The sequence below is a fragment of the Equus quagga genome, chromosome 3 (assembly GCF_021613505.1).
Source record: "Equus quagga isolate Etosha38 chromosome 3, UCLA_HA_Equagga_1.0, whole genome shotgun sequence".
Classification (NCBI taxonomy): Eukaryota; Metazoa; Chordata; class Mammalia; order Perissodactyla; family Equidae; genus Equus; species Equus quagga.
Genome location: NC_060269.1, coordinates 62,882,342 through 62,907,571, shown reverse-complemented (window position 1 = coordinate 62,907,571; position 25,230 = coordinate 62,882,342). Strand labels below are relative to the sequence as shown.

Sequence of the window (25,230 nt, the reverse complement as noted above, 5' to 3'; positions counted from 1 at the left end):
TGAGTATCCTATGTTCACACAGGGCTATCCTGCCCTTGCTGATCACTGAACACTATGATGATATTATAGTGGGTTGGATTTGGTGATCTCTAGTTGGGGAAAATGGGTACCTGAATGCCTTCTTGCCTCCTTTTCTATGTATATCATATGTAATTCACCTCTTGCATGGTCACATTCCCTAACCACTCAACCATAAGATATATTTTTCAAATCTTATAACCCACTGAGTCCACAATCTTAACTCCTAACAATTTCAAGGTACACAAAGGAGAGTTTTGGTGCTGTTTTATTGTTTCGTTTTGTTTGTTTGTTTGTTTTGGTTGAACTTGATTAGGTTATAACTATACACCTGATCAACTTAAGAAAGAGTCAGAAAGAAACTGCTACTTTTTCCATTTTTTAATTGATCAGGGTAAAAAAGAGAAAGGGAAACTAGAATGTGAATTCTCAACAAATTATTGAATATAATATTTTAGGAAGGACTTTAAAGCCAAGAGCTGGAATGAAGACTCATTTTACATGTTAATATTTTTTAAATACATCTATTAATATATATATTTATATATAGGTATATATGTACATCTGCTAATAGCATACATCTATTAAAGTACCTCTTCTATTGTGTATATATTGTAAAATAACAGTTGAAATTAGGCTTATCAGAATTAGTAAACAATGCTGTATATTAAAGATGTTATTCTTAACTACCCATGTACTAAATTTTATGAGTATGTTAGTTAGTATTTTATACAAGATTCTGAGACTTTCTTCTGAGTTGGTTATGTATATGCCTAACAATGGGTTATTTACTTGTATAGGAAGGTATTTATGTTCTATAGGTCAAAATATTGTTATGTTGTTTATACATATAGAGTAGCTTTTCTTTTAAAGTTATCCTTTAAATTTTTAAATTATGCTTTATCTTCATGGGTAGATATTGAAGGGAGAAAGTTTTTATTGAAAAAATTAGAAGAAATTGAAAGAATTTGTATATAATTATATTTTTCCACCTGTGAAATAGTCTTAGTAGGCATTACTCTATCACTGGAAGTCTTTGAGATGGCTACCTTTAAGAGGTCCTAAAGAATGTGGAGTGTATATCAACCAAGAGAATACAGAAGATCTTAAAAACATACCACTTTTAAACATGTAGTCTTTAATATCCTGTGTTCCAGAAAAGGAAGCATTGCTATTTCAAGCTGGCATAAATAACTGTTTTCCATTCTGATTTGGGAAGCTTAAACATATTTGAGATTAAGAATTTAGAGCTGTTTTATAAATTATCTAGATCAGGTTTTCCATTTTACAACCTTTTATCTTTCAACTACAGATTTGTTCATTCATTGAACAAATTAAGCTCTATTATACGCAATCCCCATGATGAATAAGACACAATCTTTGTGCTAAAGGACTTCACAGGCTAGTAGGAGAGACAAGACCAGATCAGGAACAACTGTAATACAGAATAACATGTAATGTATTAGCATGTGAGTAGTATAATTGAAATGGTAAAGTTAGCTATTGGAAGAAAAGATCTTTTTTAACTCTGTGAGCTAAAAAGAAGCTAAAGAAGGGAGAACTTCTCTGAATAGATAACAATTAAATTGTGTCTTGAAAAAGACTGATTCCACAAAGAGGCATTACTGATTAATTCATCCAGATATTAAGAAAGGTCTGTAGATAAAAATGGAAAGTTTAGTAAGTTATAAAAATAAGGGCAGTGGAGGGCGGAAAGGAAGAATTTTATCCTCATGTGGAAGTCACCCAGATAGATGGATGAATCCAGCATGGCTGTGATTTGGAAAAGGCAGTAGGAGGAGATCACATGGACTTTAAGTGGTTAGATGCAAATAGAGTGGTAGCTTATCTTGGAAGTCAGCTATGGAGTCAAAGAAAGTCAGCCTATGCTTCACTTTAACTCCATAAGACTTGAGGAGTAGAAATTATGGATGTGAGATTTTATAAAAGAAGGCAGGAAAAAGGAATTCATTCTCTTTAAAGAGGATGTCAGATTTCAGATGAAGAGAGAAAGTAAGAAGATGAGAGAATTAGATTTGGTGTAAAATGAAGGAGTTTTCACACCAAGAAACGGGTGATTTCACAGGCTACAAGGCTGGGACAGTAGCAGAGGCCGGTCACTGAAGAGGTCAATAAGGGGGAACATGTGAAAGTTTAAAGAACAAAGTTAACTCAGTAGAATGGAAGTCTTTGAAATACGTAAGAGAATTGGACACAGCGAAAGTTGAATGCTGTTGCTATTTTGAAAATACCTAGAGAAACCAACTAAATGACATATCACTGCTTGTGTCTAAATTCACTATAGAAATCTTTTATGTTGCCTGGAAGTACCTGATACAGATGTTAATTTCAATCTTGTATAGTTATAGCAGATCATTCTTTTCTTCTTTTCCTGAGATTCTTTCTGGGGTTTTATAAAATAATAGTCATTTATGTAATGCTTTTACAGGTTAAGAAATTTTTACATTGAAGAATTTTTTGTTTTATATGTTATACACACACATTTAATATTAAATTTATTTAAATTTAATTTCACTGCTTGGAGAGAAATTTTAAAAGCCTTATTACGGAGGTGTTAATGTTCTCATTTTACCAGATGATGAAACTAAGGTCCAGCTTTATTAAGTGACTTTCCCAAGCACACCCTTATCTTTTAAGTCTTAGGCTTTTATTCAATTTGGAAAAGCTTCTCTCTGGTAAAGTGTTGAGTAAAGAGGTATGTGTTTTTTTTTCTTTTTAAAGATTGGCACCTGGGCTAACAACTGTTGCCAATCTTCCTTTTTTTTTTTAAAGCACCGGCACCTGGGCTAACAACTGTTGCCAGTCTTTTTTTTTTTTTTTCTGCGTTATCTGCCCAACCCCCCCCTGTACGCAGTTGTATATCTTAGTTGCATGTCCTTCTAGTTGTGGGTTGTGGGACGCCACCTCAACGTGGCCTGACGAGCGGTGCCATGTCCGCGCCCAGGATCCGAACCCTGGGCCGCCGCAGCGGAGCGCGCAAACTTAACCACTCGGCCATGGAGCCGGCCCCTATTTTTCTTTTAATTCATGGTGGGTACTTAAAAACTTGCCACATATCTAAAAATACAGGCTATGAGAGGGTCACTGAATTGCTGCTATTTTGCAGACTTTTGGGGGTTCTTTTTGTCTTGCTGCAGTCCTTGATAATGTTATACTGCAAGACTGTGAATAATTCACAAACTGGATATTTCCTATTGGGATAATTGACTGTTATCCCCTCTTTATGATTTGGCGTCTACTCCAGGTGAATTTGATTTAAAATAAGTTAATTTAAATTCCAATTTAAATCAGTAGTCAAGAAAATACCATTTAATCATTTTCTTGACGAAAGCACATCATTTTTTATTTAGCCTTAAAAAAATTCTCTTCAAGTTAGTTTTCAGTTTCCTAGAAGGACATTCTATAAATTGAAATGCAATGCTTTATTTAAATTTTTTCAGATTAATTTTGCAGCTGTATCAGAAACTAAATGACTTTGTTGTTTTATTTACATAAGCCAATTGAAGTAGATACTGCTGAAGTTCTCTCTTGTTCAACTAAGTATTGATGAATATTTGCGAGCTGTTTGGTCTGCATTACCTGTATTTTACTCAGCAGTTTATTATTTTGTTTGACTTTAAAATGTGTTTGTGCCTTTTCTTTCAGATACACAATTTTAAAAATAAAATGAGAATGCATATTTTTCAAAGAAATATTTCAAATGTAAACAAGCATTTTGGAAGGAATTTAGTCAGTATCTAGATCAGAATCTAGATCAATATGAGAAATTTTAAGTTTTGGATTAGGCAGCTGACTATTTTCTTCCTTTAGGAATCTTTTTGAGTAGGATTTCCAAGCAGTAGATTAAGAAGATACTGTAGAGCTCCAGATTGGAAGCTGTCTCTTCTTTCACTTCTCATCTCTTTTCTATTCCTAAAAGGGAGCATGAAATCTACCAATAGCATGTATGGCCCCTCCTCATCAAGGGGTAAAATATCTGCTCTAAGTTAAATCACAGCTGGTTCTTTTTGGATAGGAAACTTTTCTTTCTTTGATCGAAATAATCTATAGAGAGAATTGAGCTCCTGTAAGGAGTTTGTAGTTCATTCACAAAACGATTTGTAAAGATTTCGCGATCCCTTTCTCTCAGATCAGGGGCCAGTAAACTTTTTCTGTAAAGGGCTGGGTGGTAAACGTTTTAGACTTTGTTGACAAAATTCAATACAGAATAATAAAATTATATATAATTTTTAAAATAGAGGCCTACTAATGAGAAGAATAGAATTTTCAGGGCGGGGGAGATAATATTTTGTTTACTTCATGTTAAGTTAGTGTTCCCTGTTATCAAATTGACTGTAAATGTTCATCTGTGAAAACCATTCTTAGTTCATAGGTTGTATAAAAACAGGTTGGAAGCCAGATTTAGCCTGTGGGCCAAGGGTTGCTGACCCCTGTGTTACATTATAAATTACCACTATTCTGCGTTACTTTTGAGCTTGAACAAAAAATCAATGCTCTATTTATGTAATCCTTTTGGACGTAAACCATTCAAAGAGAAATTGGTCAGTTTTAAGGGCTTGAGTATAATTTTTACTTAAGTTTTCTGTTTATTCTGGTGGAATCTTGCCATTCATTGTCATTCTAGTGAATGTCGAGTCTTGAGAATCTGTTGAGTTTTTAAATAAGTGAAAATTTATGAAGCATCATAGTGGAGGAAAAATTAGGTCTATAATGTATAATCCCAAGGACACAGAATATAGTTTAAAGTATTTTGTGTTACATGTAATAGGAAATTAATAAGTACCTTTTTATGTTAAATTTTATATTCAACGCATCTCACTTAAAATTGTTTTGATTTATACAGGAAGAAGAAGACAAATTAAAAGGCAGAACCTTTCTTAAAATGGCTAATATTTTAGCAGTTGTGAGAATGTTGATGATTTCTATTCCTTTAACAAAGGTTTTAAAATGAACTGAACATTGCTTATGCAGTTGCATAGTTAACATGCAAACCAAAATCTGCTCACAACTTATTTTTGTCGCTGTTGTTGCTTTTTATTTTTCTAGGATTTCTGTCTGTGTAAGATATATTCATTCCCAGTAATGAAACTTTGTATATACCATATGGCAGCCTTGTTCCTAATGTGAATTATACACAGCATGCGATTAACCATCCTCTGGTATGAGACTTATATCTACTGTGGCATTCACTAAAGTGTCTGTCTGGTGGTGTGATGTTTTAGGACTTGAATATTTGGTGTTTCTTGCTTTGTTTTAATTTCATGTTTTCACACAAGCTTGGTCTGTTTACCTTTATTTTTGTGTCCTTTCTTTCTATGTTCTCCCCACCTCTTTGCTTCACCTTTCTTAGCAAAGATGAGGATTTCTACCTTCAACATACATTGTTGGTCTTGTCTTCTGTTTTTGTTAGGAGGGACAGCAGTGTGATAAAAGAGGAAATCAAAGCCTTTCTTGCCAATCGGAGGATTTCCCAAGCAGTTGTTGCACAGGTAACAGGTAAGAGCTGAAGAGCCCTTTATTCTAGAATCATGTCTAGTCTCTGCCTTCTGGTGCAGATGTTGGAATATTGCTTGCATTTCTGCATTGCAGTGCAGATCTGTCAACTTAGGCATAATAATGTATGCCTGTGATTTAAAACCCATTGTCTCTGATATCATGGAACTTCTCCAGTGATTTTTCTTTTACTTGTGCTAATAAATTTTATAGCATTTGTAATAAGCACAAAATTCATTATTTTATGGCTAAAAAAGGGTTCTCTGGTTTTCTTTTAATTGTGACAGAGCTTATGACACATGCACATCCAACTGCTATCTATAGTTCGTATTTTTAAAAGCTTTGCAATCCTCCAAATCTAATTCCAGATTTTACCAATTAAAAAGTGATTCATAAGAGTAAAAGAAGATGTTTTTTTTTAACCTGGTTTTCTATATGTGAAAGCTTTCCTCAAACCGTTACTGAGAAGATAAGAGTTACCAGTCTTATCTTTGTTCTTTATACCCCATCCCATTACCCACCCCACCACAGCCCTATCCCCAGTGCGTGGTGTATATGTGTCATTCTCTATTCAGATTGCATTTTTTATGAAGTTCTTAAATTGTGGGGAAGCATGTCTTTTCTTTGTTAGTATGTAGTCTTCCTTTCTTGGATATCAATGATTTATAAGACCTTAATAAAATCAACAATGCATTAGTCATTAGAGGAACCAGAAACTCTTTCAACATGTTTCAGTTTATACGTCATTGTACGTTGTACAGTCATAGATATGAAAATTAATTTGTTCCTCCCCCTTCTTTTTTTAACATGCACTAGCATCTATGTGACTCTGGGCTTTTTAGCCTCTGTGCCTCAGTTGCTTACCTCTGCAATGAAATTGTTGGATCTGGTCTTCGACAGTATCTTCCAATTTTACAATATTACTTCTGTTCTCTAGACATTGGTACACATGGAAGCTAATTTACCTAAAAGGTTGTTATTGACCTTTAATTTGGTTAAAAATGAAACTTGAGATTTCAGAAGTCTTAAATTTCATCCCAAGAATCTAAGGTCAGCCAATCTTAATACGTGTGTGTGTAATATATAACACTAGTAATGTATTTTTATAAATGACACCCCTGTTCATGGTAAAAGACTATAATTAAAGGCATGTCCTATAGAAATCTTGAACACAAGGATGGTGTTTGAATTTAATTTTTGTAATCCTCAGGTGTTTTTCAATAAGATATTTAAAATAAATTGTTACCTTTATCTTCAAGGATTAAGGTATGGTGATAAGGGCACTTAAGGGCAGATTAATTGGATTTTACCAAAACTTCTGATGTACTCTTTGAAAGATGGAGTCTTGTCTTTCAGGGCTTTTACTTCAGCCCCCAAGATTTGAAGCAGTAGTATCTTCTAGTTCACCAGCCTGAAAAAAATGACAAAATTGTAGTGTTATAGAGCAGCATTATAAAGTTGATTTTGTCCAGGTGAAAATATTTCTGAGTATCTTGAATACCATGAATCTTGAATCATCGTGGACTTTTAAAACCGTAGCTTTTGAAACCCATCTGACATTGATGCAAATTATAATAAATTACCTTTAAAAGGAATTTCTTAGGCATATTTAGGTATACTATGATAGGTTAAATATAGTATATCAAATATTGCCCATTTGGAAAGGGAAACTGAAAGATGTTTTAGAATCTTGCTACTCAAAATGTAGTCCATCAAACAGCAGTATTGGGAAATGTTAGAAATGTAAAGATAGAGAGTACTACCCTAAACCTGCTGAATCAGAATTTACATTTTAGCCAGATCCCCAAGTGATCTGAGTTTGAGAAGTACTATTCTAGGAGACTGGTAAGCTTTCCTGACACTAACTTCAATGGATTGGCGTTGTTTAACATTGTCCCACTCAGTCATAGTTATCATGATGCCATCTCCTGTCTGTGGAAACAAGAGTTAAAAATATTTTCCACGTTTATTTTCTGTTATGTCACATGGACCTTTCTTTTGCTACTGTAATCATAGGATTGGGACTGTTAAAAACTTCTTTCCCCATTTCAGTCTCACCCCAACGTGTTCTTCCTCCTCTTCATTCTTAGTCCAAAAGCTTGGGTTCATTTTCCCATGTTCGTATATCTTTGATAATTCTCCATTGTCTGAAAAATGAAACTTCTTATAATCTGACTCCAACCTTCTTTTTATTGCCATAGTCTGTTTAGTATACTCACTAGCTGAATTCAACTACTCGCTGTTTCCAGAATTCTGCTCACTTGGATCCTCGCAAATCGTTGGTTGTACCTAGGATGCCTTTTACCTCCTCACCTCAGCCTTTTGTAAATTCCTTTTTATCAAGATTACCTCAGTTATTGTCCTCATTCTGACTTCTTTGATCACTTTAGCCCATATAGACCTCTCTTTCTTCTGAAATTAATTAACTTCACTACCCTAAGGTAATAAAACTCATTTCAGTTATGCATTTTAGAGTAATGTTCTTTAAAAGCAGCAGTCTTTCTTACACATCCTCAAAGAGTCTACCATTATGCGTGCTCTCTGAGGATTTCGTGTTTACCTAGCCGCTTTGTAGTGCTGTCCTGTAGGGTAAAGGGAGTATTGGTGAAGCTAACACAAGCTATGCATGTGAACATTTATCCTGTATGACTTTGTATAGTGATGTTCCCTCTCCAGAAATAATTATTTATTTGCTCAACAAATGCTGCCTGAATTTCTACCCTTAAGGAACTTGCATTTTTCTTTCATTTGCTTTAATTCAGTTACTTACATAAAGCAGGGAAATGAGGATGATTTATAACCAGATTAGTTCATTGTCGCATTGGCTAACTTACTGAATTCATGTATTTGTCATGTATTATCATGTTACATTTTCACCCAGACCATCTAGCCATCAAGCTAAACTCAGGCGCAGGGCTTTTCATTTTAGAAAAGAGATCCAGCTAGAGAATAGTGAGTTAGAACCAATATAAAGCTTGGCCATCATAATTAGCCCACCTGGGATAGAGTAGCCTGAGTAGGAAGCCTTCTAGGCATCCAGGGCTCACTCACTAGGGTGCCTGATCAGTATATAGGCACATTTTTCTGTCTTTAAACAAATTAGTGAAGTGTATCTTAAAGGCTATCTACCTGATGAAATCTACCCCAAAGTAAAGTTTAGGATGTGGTGCTCCGGAATCTCTGTCTCATAAAGGAGTCACTTAAAGTCAGTTAAGTTCAACTCCAATATGTGAAATAATGAAATAAATCAGCCTTGAGATAAAAATGAGAATGAATGGTGTATAACAAAAGAAAATGCTGAATAAAAAAGTGTAGTGAGGTACAAAATTATAACACATATGCTTGTTCCAGAAACAAATACGGGTTTCTTTTTATAGATTCAGAGGATTTCTATAATAAGATAAACAAGAAGTTCATGGGTGGGGTCTGTATAAATGATGTCCTAATGATAGGAAAAATGACAGTATAAACAGGATATAATAACAGTGCCTGCTGAATTTCCCAGCATGTTATTTGTAGCTTCTTTCACAGAGTCACAGCTGCTCCTACCAAGGGTGAATTTTTACCTCTGTAAGAGGTCGAGCAAGATTCTAAATTCTCCCTAACAATGGTGGGGTGGGGAGCATAGCCTTTGATTTCGTAGTAAACATATGTATTTTATATTCACTTTCAGGGTAAAACATTTTTTTTTTGGCTGTTAGAGTTCTTAAGATATGATTTTCTTTATAAATGATCTCTGGGAAAAATTAGGAGGGCAGAATAAATGAGTAAATGGGCAAGAGCTTGAGTGAGTGCTTTTCAGGAGAAGAAATATACTAATTGGATTTATGTCCACTTAAAAATAAATAAATAAAAGAAGGAAAAAATTAGCATTTCTGAATTTTAAGAAATTTGTCAAAATTTTGTTTTCTTGAATAATAGTAGTATAATAGAAAAGCAACCATGAAGCTTTAGAATACCAAAGTTCTTTTCTTTCTGTCATTACATAGCCTTGTGACCCAGGACAAATCATGGAGCTTCTCTGAGCCTCAGTTTCCTTATTTATAAGATGATGGGCTTTGGTCAATATTTTCTTAGTATTTTTTCTACTTGTCAAATTCTGTTCTGTTTTTAAACTAAGTACATTTAACAAGTGTGTATCTTACCTGTATCTAGTGACTATCATTCCCAAAATGTAAGAATTCCTGTAAAAAGGAAAGCTCTGAACCAGTTTTAGGAATGTTTCAACTATACTCAAATCACTTCCCTTGTTTTATTTATCTTTAAAATGAAGGATAGAAATAACTACATATTCAATTTAATTGTAGTAATTTCTTTACAAAAGTAGGTGTATATTGATCCTCTCCCTAAACAGAGAACTTCAGACCAGATATTAGAAATCAACTAAAGTGTCAATATACCTGTTTTAAAAATAGCTTTCATTTTTTTTTTTTTTAAAAGATTTTATTTTTTTCCTCTTTCTCCCCAAAGCCCCCTGGTACATAGTTGTATATTCTTCGTTGTGGGTCCTTCTAGTTGTGGCATGTGGGACGCTGCCTCAGCGTGGTTTGATGAGCAGTGCCATGTCCGCGCCCAGGATTCGAACCAACGAAACACTGGGCCGCCTGCAGCGGAGCGCGCGAACTTAACCACTCGGCCACGGGGCCAGTCCCGAAAAATAGCTTTCATTTTTTAGAGAAGTTTTAGGTTCACAGCAAAAGTGAGCAGAAAGTACAGAGATTTCCCATATACTTCCTGCTCTCCCCTCCCCCCACCACACGCACAGCCTCCCCTGCTATCAGCATCTAGCACCAGAGTGGTACATTTGTTATAAACCTATGTTGACACATCATTATCACTCAGAGTCCATAGTTTACATTAGGTATAAATGGCTTTGTACATTCCATGGGGTTTTGAAAAATGTATAATGGCAAGTATCCATTGTTTCAGTATCATAAGATGATATTATAGTTTTCACTGCCTAAAAGTCCTCTGTATCCCACCTGTACATCTACCCCCTCGCCCCAAGCCTTGGCTACCACTGATCTTCTTACGGTCTCCATAGTTTTGCCTCTTCTAGAATGTCATCATACAGTATTATAGCCTTTTCAGGTTGGCTTCTTTCATTTAATAATATGCATTTAGTGTTTCTTAATGTCTTTTCATGGCTTGATAGCTCATTTGTTTTTTGGTGAGGAAAATTGTCCCTGAGCTAACATCTCTTCCCAATCTTCCTCTTTTTGCTTGAATAAGATAGTCCCTGAGCTAACATCCATGCCGATCTTCCTCTGTTTTGTATGTGGGAAGCCACCACAGCATGGCTTGATGAGCAGTGTATAGGTCTGTGCCCGAGATCCAAGCCCATGAACCCCAGGCTGCCAAAGCAGAGCATGCAAACTTAACTACTACACCACCGAGTTAGCCCCCCGCTCATTTGTTTTTAGTGCTAAATAATATACCATTGTCTGGATATCCCAGTTTATTTTTCCATTCAGCTACTGAAGAACATCTTGGTTTCTAAGTTTTGGCAATTATGAATAAAGTTACTATAAACAAGTACAGTTTATATCTACGTTAGAAAAGCAATGTTGGTAGGGTGTAAATCACAGACTATGGAATCGTTGTATTATAATACAACCAAATATAATTATCATGCTCATTTAACAAGATTTTATTAATTTCTACCTAATGAATTTTACTAGTTTTATGTAGATCTCCAGTTTGAAGGCTATTATGTGTCTATAGAATGGGTAGATTTCTACATGTGAGATTTAATTTCTGTCTCCAAATTGAAAAGGTTTAGAGTTTTTGTTTCTGTTAGGAGAAAACTTCTTTTCAAATCTTTGAATGGACTTTAGTTACCAACAATATAAGTGGTTTTGCAGAGTATATTTTAGGATTTTTTTCTTGTCCTGCAGCCTCTGGAGAATAAGAACAAATGTCCTGTGGGTCAAAAAATTCTTACTTTTTATCTCATTTTCTTCCATCTTCTGCAATTTGTTGGCAAACTATTTTCTTGTAAACACAACATATAGGATTACTTTTTTTTCCATAGGAAAAAGTCCAGCCTCTATCTGAATACTCACATTTTCTCACTTTGGTGATAGCTAAGTGAAAACTTGGAGTGAAAATAATTTCAGAGGATACTTTTTGTTGTTAAAAAGTCAGTTTTCTACAATTCTTGAAATTCGTTGTCCTACCAGAGATTTCATCATCTCAAATGAACTGTATAGGGCTGTACATTTTTAGTGTTAAAGTTATGAAGGTTGGTTTTAAATTATAAAATAAGTTACCTCTTCCACCCATATTTAAAGTAGAAACTATGTTTAAAAAATCTTTTTTCACCATAAGCTTTGACAAAAGTGACCTTAAAAGGTTAGGCACAGTAGTGGTTTTCTCCCCCCTTGGTAATTTTCATTCGTGTTTCTCCCTAATTCTTGTTTCCTAAGATTGTGGAGAAAAGTCTTTACTTAAGGTGTAATATTCCTTTAACAGTTTTATGAAACATTTCTTACCTAACATAAGTTAACTTTTCTTACATTAAAGAAAAATCAGCAGAGATAAATGACAGAAAGAAGTAATACCCTAGTAAGAAAGTCAGAAGGTGTCTGATAAAATAGCAAAACCTAAGGTTTAGCTATAGTCTCTGTGAGTCATTAGGCAATATTATAAATAACTTCCTGCAGAAGGTAGCTCTGAAGGGAGTAAATACCATTTTTTGTAAACTGTAGATATGCTCTTTTATGCATTAAGGAATGAGCCAGTTAACTCCTGAAGTTTACTCAGGGATAGATCTTAAATCAAAGAATTTGGCATCAGTTGCTGAAAATAATTTGTTCTGTCAGGAAGATGTATTAGATTTAGTATTGTGTGGTTATTAACTTAGTTAGGTAAGAAACTGAAGCTTGAACTGACTAAACTAACTAAGCTTGAGGACCTTAATATCTGAGAGACCTATAAAATCTTGAAACCATTATTGAATTTCTTATGACCTTAAAGAAAGCTTTTAATATCAGCATATGTTGACTTCAGCTAAATTTGACTATATCATTTGATCCTCACAAAATAAACTTCAGGTATGCGGAGGAGATGTATTTTTTTATTTGTTTTTAATCACCTTTATTGAGATAAAATTTGCTTAAGAGTAGAGTTCTCTGAGTTGCACCAAATTTATAGTCATTACCAAAATCAAGATATGGAACATTTTCAGTACTTCAGTGAGTTCTCTCATGCCTCTTTGCAGTCAAATGCCTCTCCCCACTGCAGGTCCCTGGCAACCACTGATCTGCATTCTATCAATATAGTTTTGTGTTTTCTAGAATGTCATGTGACCAGAATCATACAATACCACCCTTTTTGTGTCTGACTTAACAGGATACTTTTGAGATTCATTAATGTTGTTACATGTAATTAGTAGTTTGTAACTTTTAAATGCTGGATACTGGTCCATTGAATGGATATAACAAAATTCCTTTATCCGTTCATCAGTTGATGGACAACTTGAGTTGTTTCCAGGTTTTGGCTATTATGAATTAAGCTGCTATGAATATTTGTCTGTAAGTTTTTGTGTGGATATGTATTTACATTTCTCATACATAGTAATGGAATTGTGGGGTAATTGTTTAGTGTATGTTTAACTTCTTAAGAAACTGCCTGTTTTCCAAAGTGGCTATACCATTTTGCATTCCCACCAGCAATATATGAGATTTCCAGCTGCTTTGCATTCTCTTCAATGCTTAGTATTTGTGCTTCTCTTTAAGTTTAGCCGTTCTACTGCATATGTAATGGAATCACACTCTAGCTTTATTTTGCATTTTTCTAGTGACTAATTATGTTGAGCATCACCTATCTTCTTAGGTGAAATGTCTATCAGATCTTTTGCCCATTGTTTTTTAATCAGGTAGTTTGCCTTGTTATTGATTACAAGAGTTCTATGTATATTCTGGGTATAAGTCATTAAATATGTGAATATACAGATAGCCTAGTGTGAGGCTTACATTTTCTTTTTCTTGATATTGTCTTTCAAAGAGCAAATGTTTCCAATGTTGATGAAGTTAGATTTATCAGTTTTTTCCTTTATGATTCATGCTCTTTGTTTCATAAGAAAATGTACCTAAATGAAGTCTCAAGGATATTCTTATGTTTTCTCCTAAAAGTTTTATAATTTCAGCTCATACATTTCAGTCTCTGACCAATTCAAGTTAGTTTTTGTATATGTGTGAAGTAAGGGTCAAGACATATTCTTTTTCCATACGGATGTCCAATTGTTGGAGCATCATTCGTTGAAATGGTCAGCTGTAGTCAAGAGACTAGTCTTTTCCCATTCAATTATATTGGCAGCTTTGTCAAAAATCAATTGAATGTGTTCATGTGGGACTATTTCTGGGTTCTCTGTTGTGTTCCAGTTATCTTTATGTCTATCCTTATACCAATTCAAGACTGTAAGTTATTGTAGACTTATAATAAGTCTCCACATCAGAAAGTGTAATTCCTCCTAATTGTTTTTCTTTTTAAAGATCACTGTCAATATTCTAGGTCTTTTGCATTTCCGTACATGTTTTAAAATTAGCTTGTCAAGTTTTACAAAACATATTTTTAGTGAGATTGTGATTGAGATTGTGTTGAATATATAGGTCAATCTAACATTAGGAATTGACATCTTAATCATATTGAATATTCCCATCCATGAACATGGTATATCTCTTCATTGGTTTAAGTCTTCTTTATTTTCTCTCAAAACTATTAGTAGTTTTCAGTGTACAAGTCTTACACACATTTTCTTAAATTCATCTCTAAATATTATTTTTTTGGTACTATTGATACTGTCTTTAATTTCAATTTTCAGTTGTTTGTTTCTTGTGTCATAGAATAATTGATTTTGGTATATTGACCTTCTATTCTGTAACCTTGATAAATTCATTTATTTGTTCTAGTAGCTTTTTTTGGTAAATTCTTAGGATTTTCTACATGGACAATCATGTGATCTGTGAATAGAGAGAATTCTACTTCTTCCTTTTCAATAGGTATGTCTTTTATTTCTTTTTCTTGCTGTATTGCACTGACTAGAACCACTAGTTAATTGTTGAATATAGTGATGAGAGCAGACATCCTTGCCTTTTCCCAATCCTGAGGAGCAAGCCTTCAGTCTTTCACCATTAAGGATGATCTTAGCTGTAGATTTTTCATAGATGCCCTTTATCAAGATGCCCTTCAAGGGAAGTTTTCTTCTGTTTCTAGTTTCTGAGAATTTTTATCATGAATGGATGTTATACTTTGTCAAATGCTTTTTCTGTATCTATTGAGATGGACCACCTGGTTTTCCTTTTTTAGTCTTGTTAATATGATGAATTACATTGATTGATTTTCAAATGTTTAACCAACCTTGCATTCTGGGAAAACTCCACTGATTTGTTTGATTCAATTTGCTGATATTTTGTTAAGAATTGTTACATCTCTGTTCATGAGGGGTATTGTTCTAGGTTTGTTTTGTTTTTTCTGTTCTTGTAATATCCTGTCTAGTTTTGTTATTGTGATAATGTGGCCTCATAAGACAAGTTGGGAAGTGTTCCCTTCTCTTCTATTTCTAGAAGAATTGTTGTAAAATTGGTATTATTTCTTCCTTCAATATCTTTATTTTGAGACTGTGCTTTTTTTTTTTATTATAGTGAATATCTTACACCTAGTCATGACTGACTTACCTAGATCTAAACCTGTAGGGTTTGTATCCTATACTGAAGTCAGCAGAATAGAATATAGAATTGCAGAGATTATTGGGCCCTTAATACCTCAAAGGTTGCCAATATTTTTCTACCTGATTTTACCCTTGGCAGAAATACTTTTCTCTTGCAATTTGCCTGAAATAGTACGATTATAAACTACAAACCAAATTGAGTTTGCTTTAGATACAGCAATAGCCCTTCCTTGTGCCCTAGAGTGCCTGAGTAAACAACATTGTTTTCACTCACTTAAGCAATGAGATTTTGCTTCCTGTAGTAGTTTTAAAAATATTGAATGACTCCTCTCTAAACCCATTTCCAAGCAGATCTGTGGACACTATCTTGGTTTTGAACACATTGATTTCTAATGTACATGTCCAGTATAACATTGCCCCAGGCTTGTTATTGTTCTCGATGAGAAACATAGGAAAGGATTTTTAGAAACATTGTTAATGCGTCTTTGTTTAATGTTTTGAGACTTTAAAGAACTAGAATATGCTACTTTCATAAACGTGGGGTTTTTTTCTCCTTTGACTATTTTACACATAAAGATTGTCTGCTGTGCCTAAGCCTTTCCATTGCTAAATATTTTTTGAAGGACATTTCTTACCAGTTTGCCTTAATTTTTCTAGGACATAAAGAGTGTCTTCTAAATGTTTGAGTGCTTTGTGTTAAAATAATCATCACACATAATAATATTTAGTGAGAACAATATCTCATAAACCATTGTTGCCCATGCCTTTTTCACTTTAACTCAGCTTTATCATTGTGCTAAATACCTACCAGGAAAGCATATAGCCCTTTCAGTGAGTTGTAGATAACCAGGGGCTCTGTTTTTTACTACTGTGCACATGTTAGCTAAACCTCTCTTTTTGGAGGATTGTTATGTTTAGCTATAATTTATTTCAACACTTAACAAGTGCTAGATGCTGTGCTAACTGTTTTATATATTTGAGAGGCAGGTGTTAACTTCTTCAGTTACAGATGAGAAAACTGAGGCTAAAGGAGATTCAATCATTTGCCCACAGTCACACGGCTAATTATGTTTGTCTTGTTGCAATGCTAGTGTTCTTGACATAGCATTTCAGTCTATAGAGGCAGTATAGTGGAGTGGTCAAGAGCATGACTTTGAGGCTTCAAAATACAATTTCTTTTTTTTGTTGTTTTTGTTTTTTTGAGGAAGATTAGCCCTGAGCTAACTGCTGCCAATCCTCCTCTTTTTGCTGAGAAAGACTGGCCCTGAGGTATCATCGTGCCTATCCTCCTCTACTTTATATGTGGGACGCCGACCACAGCATGGTGTGCCCAGCAGTGCCATGTCCGCACCCAGGATCCGAACTGGCAAACCCCAGGCCGCTGAAGCGGAATGTGTGCACTTCACCACTGCGCCACCAGCTGGCCCCATCAAAATACAATTTCTGTCACTTATTAGTTATGTAACTTTGGGCAAGTTACTGGATGTTTTAAGCCTCATTTTCCTCTTTTGGAAAGTGAGAATAATAATAATACATACCTAACAGGGTTCTTGAGTAGATTAAATGAGTTAGTTTATGTCAAGTTTCTGGTACATAGTAATTGCCGTAGAAGTTTTTTATTATTATCATTATTAACTATTATACTGCTTAATGTTCAGCCAGCAATTATTTCCCCTTCATCCCTTTCCAGATTGACTTTTATGAAGCTGAGCTTCCTGACACTAAATATGTTAACCATAATGCTTCTAGCCTTTGACCACTTCTAAAAATATATGGCACCCCCATGTTCATTTCAGCATATTTACCATAGCCAAGACTTGAAAATAGCTTAAGTGTCTATTGATGTATGAGTGGATAAAGAAAATGTGCTATATATATATATAGCCATTAAAAAAAAAGGAAATTCTACCATTTGTGACAACATGGATGGACCTTGAGGGCATTATGCTAGGTGAAATAAGTCAGACAGAGAAAAGCAAATACTGTATGATATCATTTATATGTGGAATCTAAAAAAAACCCAAACTCATAGATACAGAGAACAGATTAATGGTTGCCAGAGGTGGGGGGTGGGCAAAATGGGTGAAGAGGGTCAAAAGGTTCAAACTTGCACTTATGAGATAAATAAGTTCTGGGACTGTAATGTACAGCATGGTGACTATAGTTAACAATACTGTGTGACCTATTTGAAAGATGCTAAGAGTAAATCTTAAAAGTACTCATCACCCAAAAAAAGGAGCTATGTATGATGATGGATGTTAACCAAACTTATTGTGGTATCATTTTACAATATATATGTATATCAAATCATTATGCTGTGGTCCTAAAACTAACACAATAAAAAAATAGTTCAAGATAGATCAGTGGATTTTAACGTAACAGAGTCTGAAAAAGTTTAGTGAGTTGATTTCAGATTCAACATCGCAGCTAACCTTTAAAGAATATATCACTTGTCAAGTTTTAGTGTAGTATCCAGAACATCCACAATTATAGGAAAAGCTATTAAAATACTCCTTCCTTTTCCATCTAAAAAAAAAAAAAGCTATCTAAATTTCATTTTGACGTTAGCATAGTAAACTTCCTTCACCATGACTAGCCTTCCAAAGTTTGACATGCACAAAATTGCCTAAAAAAAATGTTTTTTATATTATTATAGCTAACATCCTGAGCAGAGTTAGGAAGTGAGAAGGAGAAAGTCCAGCTCCCTTTGTGGCAAGATCTTTCTTCTCTGCCCTATAGCTCTCTACCTACCGACCTTGCCAGGATTCTGTCTAGTATCCTCATTTTATTATTCAAAAGGAAGGGAAATCAATTGTGATGATGGGTGCACAACTCTTTGAATATACTAAAAACCATCGAATTGTTCTTAAATGGGTGAATTGTGTGGTATGTGAATTATATCTCAAAGCAGTTTTAAAAAGAAGGGAGGGAATAAATGTAAAAATTATTCTAAAATATCTTCTGAATAGAATTAGTTTCCTACAGTAGAATTTAAAGTTTTTCTGTGTATTCTTATTGTTGAAGTAAAAGCCTAATAATTAAACTAAAAATAAAAAAATAAAAATATTTAGATTTACTTTTTATATTAAAAATATATTCATGTGTTTCAAACTTTAGAAGTATGTAAGGGTAAACAGTGCTAAATTTCTCTCCTGTCTCTGTCTCTCGGCCATAGTCCCCTTCCCAGAAGAGAGTAATGTTATCAGTTTCTGCACAGATATTTTATGCATTTATAAGCAAATAAGTATATCTATAGTCTTTTTCTCCTCTTTTGCCAAACAGGTGGTATACTATATACACTATTCTGCACTAAGTTTTTCTAACTTGGATGTTATCCCATATCAGTATATCAGTAAATAGTATTATCACTGGGTTTGTTTTATTTTTGGCAGTTTTATTCTTTTATTGGTACATAACATAATGATGTATCTTGTAGTCAGTCATAGATTTGGTGAAATGGGGTATAAACATTTATGGACATCCTGCTTGGATTGATGGGCACTAACACATACCTTCTCCATCCTGGAGAAGGAAAGAAGTGTCCCTGATAGTGTCTTAGTTATGAATGATTGATCGTGATCTTTGGTTTAAGGGTAACAGTTCTGGAGGAATGAGGCAACAAGAATAGTGGGAATATTCCTGTATAGATGCAATTTACCATAGAAACCTCATACTAATAAACAGTCATTTCCCAGCTCCTCATTCCCCCAGCTCCTGGCAGGTACTCACTTACTTTCTGTCTCTGTAGATTTACGTATAAACATATTTCTGGACATTTCATAAAACTCATACACTATTTGAACTGTTGCATCTGCCTGCTTTTAGCATAATGTTTTCAAGGTTCGTCCACATTGTAGCATGTATGAGCACTTCATTCCTTTTAATAGCTGAACGATATTCCCTTGTATGGATAAAACCACATTTATGTGTTCATCAGTTGACGGACATCTGGATTATTTCCACTTTTTGGCTATTGTGTGTAATGCTGCTATGAACATTCATATACAAGTGTTTGTGTAGACAAATATTCTTCGATTATACCTAGGAATGGAATTGTGGGTTATATGATAATTCTAGTTTAAGATTTGAGGACTTGTCAAACTTTTTTTACAAACCCACCACAAATGTATGAGGGATCCAATTGCTTCATATCTTCATGGACACTTGTTATTATTAATTTTTTTTAATTATAGCCATCCTAGTGGTTGTAAAGTGGTATCTTGTGGTTTTGATTTGTATTTCCTTAATGACTAGTGATGTTCAAGCCTCTTTTCATGTGCTTTTTTGCTATTTGCATATCTTCTTGGAGAAATGTCTAGTCAAACCTTTTGCCCATTTTTTTAAATTAAGTTTTTGTCTTTTTACATTGAATTGTAAGAGTTCTTTATATATTCTAGATACCAGTCCCTTGTCATATATAGGGTTTACAAATAGTTTAACGTTCTTGTTACTTACATTTCAAGCACAGAAGATTTTAATTTTGATGAAGTCTATTTCGTTGTTGTTGTTGCTTTGGGTGTCATAGTTAGGAAACTATTGCCTAATTCAAGGTCACGCAGATTTACATCTATGTTTTCTTCTAAGAGTTTTATAATGTTACCTCTTACATTTAGGTCTCTGATTCATTTTTTAGATAATTTTTGTATGTAGTGTGGGGTAGGAATCCAACATCTTTTTTCTTTTTGTATGTGGATATCTGCTTGTTCCAGCACCGTTTGTTGAAAAGACTATACCTTCCCTATTGAATTTTCTTGTCATTCTTGTAAAAAAATCCATTGCATAAATGTATGGGTTTATTTCTTGATTCTTAATTTTATTCCATTGGTCTATATGTCTATTCTTATGCCAGTACCACACAGTCTTGATTACCATAGTCTGACAGTAAGTTTTGAAATTTGGAAGTGTGAATCCTCCAACTTTATTCTTCTCTTTAAAGATTGTTTTGGGGGGCTGGCCCGGTGGCGCAGTGGTTAAGTTCACACATTCCACTTCTTGGCGGCCCAGGGTTTGCCGGTTCCGATCCCGGGTGCAGACATGGCACTGCTTGGCACACCATGCTGTGGTAGGTGTCCCACATATAGAGTAGAGGAAGGTGAGCATGGATGTTAGCTCAAGGCCAGGCTTCGTCAGCAAAAAGAGGAGGACTGGCAGTAGTTAGCTCAGGGCTAATCTTCCTCAAAAAAAAAAAAAAAAGATTGTTTTGGCTATTCTGGGTTCCTTACATTTCCGTAGGAATTTTAGGATCACTTTGTCAATTTATGCAAAAAAGCCAGCCGGAATTTTAATAGGGATTACATTGAATCTGTAGATCAGTTTGGAGAGTATTGTCATTTTAAGAAGATTGTCTTCCAGTCCATAAATACGAGATATCTTTCATTTATTTAACTATTCTTCAATTTCTTTAAACAATGTTTTGTATTTTTTGTTGTACAAGTCTTGCACTACTTTTGTTAGATTTATTCCTAAATATTTTATACTTTTTGACACTATTGTAAGTGTAATTGCTTTCTAAATTTCATTTGTGGATTGTTCATTGCTAGTGGGTAAAAATAAAATTTAATTTTGTATGTTGATCTTGTATCCTGCGACATTGGTGGACACATTTATTCTAATAGTTGTGTGTGTATGTGTGTGTGCATGCGTGCTCATTTGGATTCCTTCAGATTTTCTATATAGAAGATCATGTCAGCTGCAAATAGAAGTAGTTTGACTTCTTCCTTTCCAATCTGGATGCCTTTTCTTTCTTTATTTTGCATTATTGTCCTGGCTAGAACCTCCAGTACTATGTTGAATAGAAGTTGTAAGAGCAAACATCATTGTGTTGTTCCCGATCTCACTGGCAAAGCTCTCAGTCTTTAACTGCTAAGGGTGCTATCAGCTATGGGTGTTTCATAGTTGGTCCTCTATCAAGGTGAGGAAGTTTGCTTCTATTCCTAGTTTGTTGAGTGTTCCATTTCATGAAAGGATGTTGGATTTTGTCAAATTACTTTTTCTGTATCTATTCAAATAGTTCCAGGAGCTTTGTCATTTTTCAATATGGTGTATTACATTGATTGATTTTTCACGCGTTGAATGAACCTTGCTTTCCTGAGATAAATCCCACTTGGTCATGGTGTATAAATTTTTTTATATGTTTTTGGATTCAGTTTGCTAGTATTTTGTTGAGATTTTTACATCTATATTCATAAAGGATATTGATCTCTAGTTTTCTTTTTCTGCAATGTCTTTGTCTGGTTTTGATATCAAGGTAATACTGGCCTCATAAGATGAGTTGGGAAGTGTTTTCTCCTTGTCTGTTTTTTTGGAAGAGTTTGTGAGGAATTGGTGTTAAATATTTTTGAAACACTTGGTAGAAGCTACCAGTGAAGCCATCTGACTTTACTTTGTGGGGAGTTTTTTTTTTTTTTTAGATTTTATTTTTTCCTTTTTTTCCCCAAAGCTCCCAGGTACATAGTTGTATATCCTTCGTTGTGGGTCCTTCTAGTTGTGGCACGTGGGACGCTGCCTCAGCGTGGCTTGATGAGCAGTGCCATGTCCACGCCCAGGATTCGAACCAACGAAACACTGGGCTGCCTGCAGCGGAGCGCATGAACTTACCACTTGGCCACAGGGCCAGCCTCTGTGGGGAGATTTTTGACTACTAATTCAGTATCTTTACCTGATACAGATCTATTCCAATTTCCTGTTTCTTCTTGAATCACATTCAATAGGTTGTTCTAGGAATTTGTCCATTTCATCTAGGTTATATAATTTGTTGGCATACAGTTCATAGAATTCCCTTATAATCTTTTTTATTTCTGTAAAGTCAGTAGTAATGTTCTCTCTCTCATTCCTGATTTCAGTAATTGAGTCTTCTCTCAGTTTGCTCTGTCAATCTACCTAAAAGTTTCTCAATTGTGTTGACCTATTCAAAGAACCAATTTATTATTTTGTTGATTTTCTCTATTAACTTTCTATTTTCTGTTTCATTTATTTCTCCATTCATATATTATACTTCTGCTTGTCTTGGATTTAGTTTGCTCTTTTTTTCTAATTTTTAAGGTGGAAGGCTAGATTATTGATTTGAGATCTTTTTTAATAGGCATTTGTAACAATAAATTTTCCTCTAAGCACTTCCTTTGCTTTATCTCAGATGTTTTCGTATATGTATGTGTTTTTTTTTTATCATCTCAAAGTATTTTTTAATTTCCCTTGTGATTTCTCCTTTAACTCATTGGTTAGGACTGTGTAGTTTAGTTTTCACGTATTTGTGAATTTCCCAATTTTGTTTTTCTGTTACTGATTTCTAATTTAATTCCATTGTGTTTGAAGAACATACTTTGTATGATTTAAAAATTATTGAGACTTGTTTTATGGCCTAACATATGGTATATCCTGGAGAATGTTCCACGTACTCTTGAGAAGAATGTATATTCTGCTGTTGTTGCATAGAATGTTCTATAGATGTTTGTTAGGTTTAGTTGGTTTATAATGTTGTTCAAGTCTTCTGTTTCCTTGTTGATCTTCTGTCTAGTTGTTCTCTTATTGAAGTCTCTAATTATTGTTGTTGAATTGTCTATTTCTCCCTTCAGGTCTATCAATTTTTGTCTTACGTATTTTGGGGCTCTGTTGTTTGACGCATATATATATGTTTTTTATTATGTCTTCCTCATGAATTATCATTATATCAAATATCATTGTATTTATCATTATAAAGTGGCCTTCTTTTATCTTGCATAACAAATTTTGTCTTTAAGTCTATTTTGTCTAACATTAGTATAGCCACTCCTTTTCATTTGGTTACTGTTAACATGGTATATCTTTTTCCATTCTTTTACTTTCAACATATTTGTATCTTTGAATCTAAAATGTATCTCTCATAGATAGGTTAGACAGCATAGAGTTGAATTGTGTTTTTTCTAATCCATTCTGCCAATCTCTGTCTTCTTATTGGAATGTTTAATCCACTTAAATGTAATATAATTATGATGAAGCAGAATTTACATCTGCCATTTTGTCATTTGTTTTCTGTCTCGTGTCTGTTTTGTTCCCCTATTGCTCAATTACTTCCTTCCTTTATGTTAAATAGATATTTTCTAGTGTACCAGTTTAAATTCCTTGTCATTCCTTTTATTATATTTTTTTGAGTTATTGCTTTAGTGGTTGCCCTGGGGATTACCATTAACATCTTAATTTATAACAGTCTAGTTCAGATTAATACCAACTTAATTCCAATTGTATAGAAAAACTTTACTCCTTTATAGCTTTATTTCTGACCCCCTCCTTTGTGTCATTATTGTCATACAAATTACATGCTTATACATTATGTGCCCAGTCAACTTAGATTTATAATTATTCCCTTATTCAGTTTTCTTTTAAATCAAATAGAGATAAAAGGAGTCACAGCAAAAAATACATTTATACTGTCTTTTATATTTGCTTATGTAGTTACTTTTACTGGTGCTCTTTATTTCTTCATGTGTATTTAAATTACTATTTAGTGTCCTTTCATTCAACCAAAGAAACTCTCTTTAGTATTTCTTGTAGAGCAGGTCTGCTGGCATCAGATTCTCTCTGGTTTTGTTCATGTGGTAGTGTCTTAATATCTTCTTGATTTTGGAAGGATAGCTCTGCTGGATATAGAGTTCTTGTCTGATGCTCTCCCCCCGCCCCAGCACTTTGAATATATCATCTTACTGCCTCCTAACTTCATGGTTTCTGATGAGAAATCAGCTGTTAGTCTTACTGAGCATCCCTTATACATAATGAGTCACTTCTCTCTTGCAGCTTTCAAATGTTCTCTTTGTCTTTGGTTTTCCACAGTTTATCGTGTTTCTAGGTGTGACTTTCTCAGCATTTACCCTGCTTGAAGAAAATTGAGCTTCTTGAATGGGTAGATTAATATTTTTCATCAAATTTGGGTATTGTTTTGCCATTATTTTTTTGAGTATTCTTTCTTCACTTTTCTTTCTGTTCCTTCTGGGACTCTCTTTCTATTTCTCCTAATAGATTATTTCAATTGACATGTCTTCAAGTTAACTGATGATTTCTTCTGCCAGTTCACATTTGATGTTGAGCTCCTTTAGTGAAGTTTTTTGTTTTTGTTTTTTTTAAAGATTTTATTTTTCCTTTTTCTTCCCATAGCTCCCCGGTACATAGTTGTGTATTTTTAGTTGTGGGTCCTTCTAGTTGTGGCATGTGGGATGCTGCCTCAGCATGGCTTGATGAGCGGTGCCATGTCTGTGCCCACAATTTGAACCGGTGAAACCCTGGGCTGCTGAAGAGGAGCATGCAAACTTAACCACTCGGCCACGGGGCCGGGCCTCTGGTGAAGTTTTCATTTTGCTTATTGTACAATTCAACTCCGTAATTTTTATTTAATTCTTTCTTATAATTCCTGTCTCTTTATTGATATTCTGTTTGGAGAGGCATTTTTCTCATACTTTCTTTTAGTTCTTTAGATGTGTTTTCTTTAATTCTTTGGTTATCTTTAAAACAGCTGCTTTAAGTTTTTGTCTAGAAGTCCAGCATCTGGGTTTCTTCAAAGACTTTTCTTATTGACTGCTTCTTTTACTATGTATGTGTCATACTTTCTTGTTTCTTTGCATGGTTCACAAGTTTCATTTTTTAAACTGGATAGTTTAAATGATATAATGTGGAAACTCTGGAAATTAGATTCTTCCCCACTCCTAGATTTCTTGCTATTGCTTTTTGTTGTTGTTGCTCTTGGTTTGTTTAGTGACTTTCCTGAACTAATCCTGTTGAGTCAGTATTCTTTGTGGTGTGTGGCTACTGAAGTCTCTTTTTAGCTTAGTGGTCAGTTAATTATTGGACAGAGATTTCCTTAAAAGCCTGGAACCAATAAGTTTCCCAGCTTTCTTGAGGGGCTCTGTCTGTGTTTTGGGGCATGCCTTTAACGCTCAAGCGGGCAATTTATACTTCTTCTTTAGCCTTCACTTTCTCTTTGTGCCATGTCTCAAAGCCACCCAGAGGTGAGAGCTTAGGGCTTTCACTGGTCTTTCCTGTACATGCACATTGTCTTGGTCATG

At 34.4% G+C, this 25,230-nt stretch overlaps 1 protein-coding gene across 10 annotated transcripts in view; it reads left to right on the top strand.

Annotated features, from left to right (window-relative positions):
* The window catches only part of HMBOX1 (homeobox containing 1), a 192,754-nt gene that overhangs the window by 85,740 nt on the left and 81,784 nt on the right, over positions 1-25,230 (top strand). For all 10 annotated transcript variants that reach the window (XM_046657408.1, XM_046657405.1, XM_046657407.1 and 7 more), the window contains exon 5: positions 5,450-5,535. In XM_046657408.1, the coding sequence (XP_046513364.1) occupies positions 5,450-5,535 (86 nt within the window). The remainder of the gene's footprint in view (positions 1-5,449; positions 5,536-25,230) is intronic.